General features: G+C 37.6%; 1 protein-coding gene across 1 annotated transcript in view; it reads right to left on the bottom strand.

Moving 5' to 3' along the window:
- The window catches only part of LOC115224694, a 96,405-nt gene that overhangs the window by 53,043 nt on the left and 38,362 nt on the right, over nt 1–5,000 (bottom strand). The window contains exons 19-20 of the mRNA XM_029795551.2: nt 4,933–5,000; nt 2,313–3,524 (exon numbers count right to left, since the gene is read on the bottom strand). The exon at nt 4,933–5,000 is cut by the window's right edge and continues 90 nt beyond it. Coding sequence (XP_029651411.1) covers nt 2,313–3,524; nt 4,933–5,000 — 1,280 coding nt within the window. The remainder of the gene's footprint in view (nt 1–2,312; nt 3,525–4,932) is intronic.

Genomic DNA, 5,000 nt, shown 5'->3' on the forward strand with positions numbered 1-5,000 from the left:
GTTTGTCTCTATTTATATAATATATATAGATATATATATATATATATATATATATATATATATATATATATATATATATATAGATATATATATATACATATACTTAGTCACACATACATACATACATATTACACACTGCCCAAATACCAGTCTTGAGAAATTAGGCTTCTCAAAACCAGAAAGGGGGAAAGTTAATTCAAAGTCTACAGCTGCAATCCATCATGGAACTGTAAAAATCTGTAAAACTTTCCAGAAGTTTATCATTTAAATATGTATATGAGCATGTCTAGATATGCAGGTATATGCAGGAGAATACATACATAAAACATACAAATCTGCACATACATACATACATACAGACATACATACATGCATACATGCATGCATATATACATACATACATACATACATGCATGCATCATACATACATACATACATACATGCATGCATACATACAAAGATGCATGCATACATACATACATACATACATACATGCATGCATTATACATACACATACATGCATACATACATACATACATACATGCATGCATGCATGCATACATACATACATACATACATGCATACACACACACACGCATGCATGCATGCATACATACATGCATACATACATACATACAAACATATATACATACATACATACATGCATGCATACATACATACATACATATATACATACATACATACATACATACATACATACATGCATACATACATACAAACATATATACATACATACAGACATACATACATACATACAAAACAATACCCTGTTGTTGATGTTGAAATTCAAATGAAGGAACCTTGGATCTAGGTTAGCAACTGGTTCTTTCTCTATTGGCAAGAAATCTTGAAATAAAACTGATTAATAACATACGTGCACACACACACACACACACACACACAATGAACAAACTTTGGGAGTGCTAAATGTGTTGGTATTTTACAGACAAGAAAGGGAATTTCAAATGCTGTACAGCTGTGACACCAGCATCATTTTCCCTTCTAAGGATAAATACCCAATCTTTTTCTGTTGTTCTTACAGCTATACTGTGTTTGAAATTTATGTTGTTGCTTGTGAAATACAACACGTTTGGTGCTTACAAAGTTTGTTTATAAAATGGTCTCACATTCAAAAAGCCATCACTCAACATTAGCCATACTGCATTCGAAATTTACATCTTGTTTATAATATATATATATACATACTCTCTCTTTTCTCTTTTACTTGTTTCAGTCATTTGACTGCGGTCATGCTGGAGCACCGCCTTTTTTTAATCAAACAAATCGACCCTGGGACTTATTCTTTTGTAAGCCCAGTACTTATTCTATCGGTGTCTTTTGCCAAACCGCTAAGTAACGGGGACGTAAACACACCAGCATCAGTTGTCAAGCAATGCTAGGGGGACAAACACAGACACACATACACACATGCATATATACATACATATATATACATATATATGACAGGCTTCTTTCAGTTTCCGTCTACCAAATCCACTCACAAGGCATTGGTCGGCCCGGGGCTATAGCAGAAGACACTTGCCCAAGATGCCACGCAGTGGGACTGAACCCGGAACCATGTGGTTGGTTAGCAAGCTACTTACCACACAGCCACTCCTGCGCCACTTGTTTATAATATATATATATACATATATATAATGAGCAAAACACCCCCAGGCCAATCAACAGTGCTGAGTTGTCAAACATTTAAACTAAATTTTCTCAAAACAACTTGTCTGACCATCCCATTTTGTGGCATTATTTCAAACCAGCTGGCTTTTTTTGCGCAAACTGCATGTGCATTTTTCTCGCATACACGTAGTATTGATCACAACAGCTGATGTACTTGCATGTACAAATGCACGTTCCCACGGCTTTATCAATCGCATTCTCACCTGGAATCAATTTTTGTAATTCTTTTCAAGACTTATACATGCCCTGATACCGTCGGTATCTACATATCAAATTTGAGCGCAATCGGATGGAGGATGCCCGAGATCCTAGAAGACACATACACAGACAGACAGAATGGATTTTATATAATAGTTTGGTGCATTAACCTCACTATATGTGCTAAATTAACCTTCTACTCCTTCTTCCACTAAAACGTTGTCCCTCCCTCTGGAACTCCTGCAGATGTCAACTTGCAATAGTTTAAACAGAGAGAAAAGAAAACGTTTATGACATATGTGTCAGCACCAGTTTCATTGGACTTGCATCAACCATAGGAAATACATTTTTTTCCAAGGCCCAGTAAGCAAAAGCAAAAACAGAAAAGAAGAAACACTCACCTGTGGTTTGGAGTGTCAATGACGTCAATACATCGTTGATTAAAAGCTGCTTCACATCCATCCGCAATGATTACATCTTGGGTACTATTTCCGACAGGGCCAGGTTCAGGCGGAGTAAAATCAGGTATGATTGGCACAGATGGCAGTGTATTTTTATAACCGAGTTCGTTTTCTACACCGACATTTATATAATAAGGTGTGCCATGATGTAGATTGAGCTGATCAAAGTCGACATAGGTCATATAGGTGGTGCCAAGTCTTTGGTAATGGCTGTAGGAACCACTCCTGCGTCTCTCGATTCCGCCACCCTCAATTACGTCGTTCATATCACAAATGGAGGTTGCAGTTTCATAATCAAATGACAGACATTTCGGACCAGTTTTGATACATTGGCGTGAACATTCTTCGCTGTCTTTCGTTACCAAACTCTTGAAGCTAGGTTTGGTCACTTTACCTGGTTTTGGAACTGTGAAAAACTTGAGTTCACTTTTCTCGTCCGGTCGTTCTTTAGTCTTCTGAAGTTTCAGTTTCCTCCAAGGCATTACCTGTACTCCCTGGTTACCTGGGCCATACCCGATTGCTATGTGACCTTCCTCTAGCAAGGGTGTATCATCCATAATTATCACCGTGCCACGCAGAGTGTTTGGACGACTGGTAAATGGATACGAGGGATCAAATCGGCCGTCAGGTACACTGGAGTCATAGGTATTGAGTTTACAGCTTGTGACAGATTCTAAGTTTTCTGAATTTTTCACCTTCACGGTCCAGTAGAGAGGAATTCCTCCAGGCAAAAGAACTGGAATGAACACACTATACTCGGACATCTTTGTCCAGTCGGCTACATTGTTGCCTCCAGCATGGTCGCCAATGGCATAGAAGGTCTTTACCGGACTGAAGTCATTCTGGGCGAATACTTCCAGTTGGTAAGCAGGGTTTTTCGGGTTCCTGTTGGCAATTTGCTGTATTTGACAACCTTCTCCCAAGCTGGAGCTACTGCGCTTGGTTCTGTTATTTGACGGAAGAGTAGCAATCTCCGGTTTTGAACCCGTTGATTTCTTTTTGGTGACCTCAAAGATATTTCTTTTGATTGCTTCCATTTGGTAACTCCATAAGTTACCTCTGTACACAGTCACAGTTGTGAACAAAAGGAACAGTTTAGCATAGGCTGATAATTCTAGGCGCAAGGGAACAATAGCAACATCCAATGAGGACCTGAAAAATAAAAGAAAAGTTTGTATTTTTTAAAAGAAACAAGTCACTCACTAATATCGTGTTTTTACCTCATCAGACATTCATTTTGAATTGGATTTTTACTTAAACGTTCTCTGCCTCCGATATGTTGATGTTAACTATTTATCTATCTATCAATCAATCTATCTATCAATCAACCTATCTATTAGTCTGCCTGTCTGTCTGTCAGTCTTCCTACCCTCTTTCATCTGTCACCAAATAACTACTTTTAATTAACTTAGGGTTTTAATAAGCGCTCATGCCAGTGCCACAGTGATTATGGTGACGACGGCGATGACGATGATGATGGTGATGATGATGATGATGATGATGATGGTGATGATGATGGTGATGATGATGATGATGATGATGATGATGATGGTGATGATGATGGTGATGATGATGATGATGATGACGGTATTTGAATTGGTAATAGGTTTGTTTATTTTCAGTCAGTATTTCATTCATCCATGCACAAATATAAACAATTAATTTCAGTGTTGGTGGGGTGGGGTGTGCACGTGTTTATGTGTAGACATACATATATATATATATATACATACATATACATACATACATATATATATATATATATATATATCATCATCATCATCATCATCATCATCATCATCATCATCATCATCATCATCATCTAACGTCTGCTTTCCTTGCTAGCATGGGTTGGACGATTTGACTGAGGACTGGTGAACCAGATGGCTGCGCCAGGCCCCAATCTGATCTTGCAGTGTTTCTACAGCTGGATGCCCTTCCTAACACCAACCACTCCAAGAGTGTACTGGGTGCTTTTACGTGCCATCAGCACAAGGGCCAGTCAGGCAATATATATATATATATATATATATATATATATGCAATAGGCTTCTTTCAGTTTCTGTCTACCAAATCCACTCACAAGGTTTTGGCTGGTCAAGGCTACAGCAGAAGATGTTTGCCTGGATTGCCAGTGCCATGCAGTGGGACTGAACTCAGAACCATATAGCTGAGAAGCAATAAATAAATAAATAAATAGATAGATATAAAATTAAAGAAGCAAAAACATAAACTTTTAACCCTTTAGTATCTAAACTGGCCAATCCGTCCCAAACATTCTGCTGCTTATTTATTCTAACCAGCCTACCCTACAATATACAGTCATTGAGATCTCAGAAGTATCAAATAATGTATGATTAATTATAAAAATCTGAATAAATAAACCTAACATTTGATGGAGAAATGTGAATGCTAAAAAGACAGATGACGTCAATAGCCTTTGATGTGTCCTTGAATGGCTAACTTATGTCTTCCATGCTGAAATTGGTGGAAGAAATAAACATTATATCCGGAAAATTTATATAATAGGAAATATAAATGGTACAAATGCAGTACTTACGTGACTCCAACAGGAAACTGTGAAAATGGTATCTTTACAGCCAATGGAAACCGGACGTCCATTAAGTA

This window comes from Octopus sinensis, linkage group LG26 (assembly GCF_006345805.1).
Source record: "Octopus sinensis linkage group LG26, ASM634580v1, whole genome shotgun sequence".
NCBI classification, from domain to species: Eukaryota; Metazoa; Mollusca; class Cephalopoda; order Octopoda; family Octopodidae; genus Octopus; species Octopus sinensis.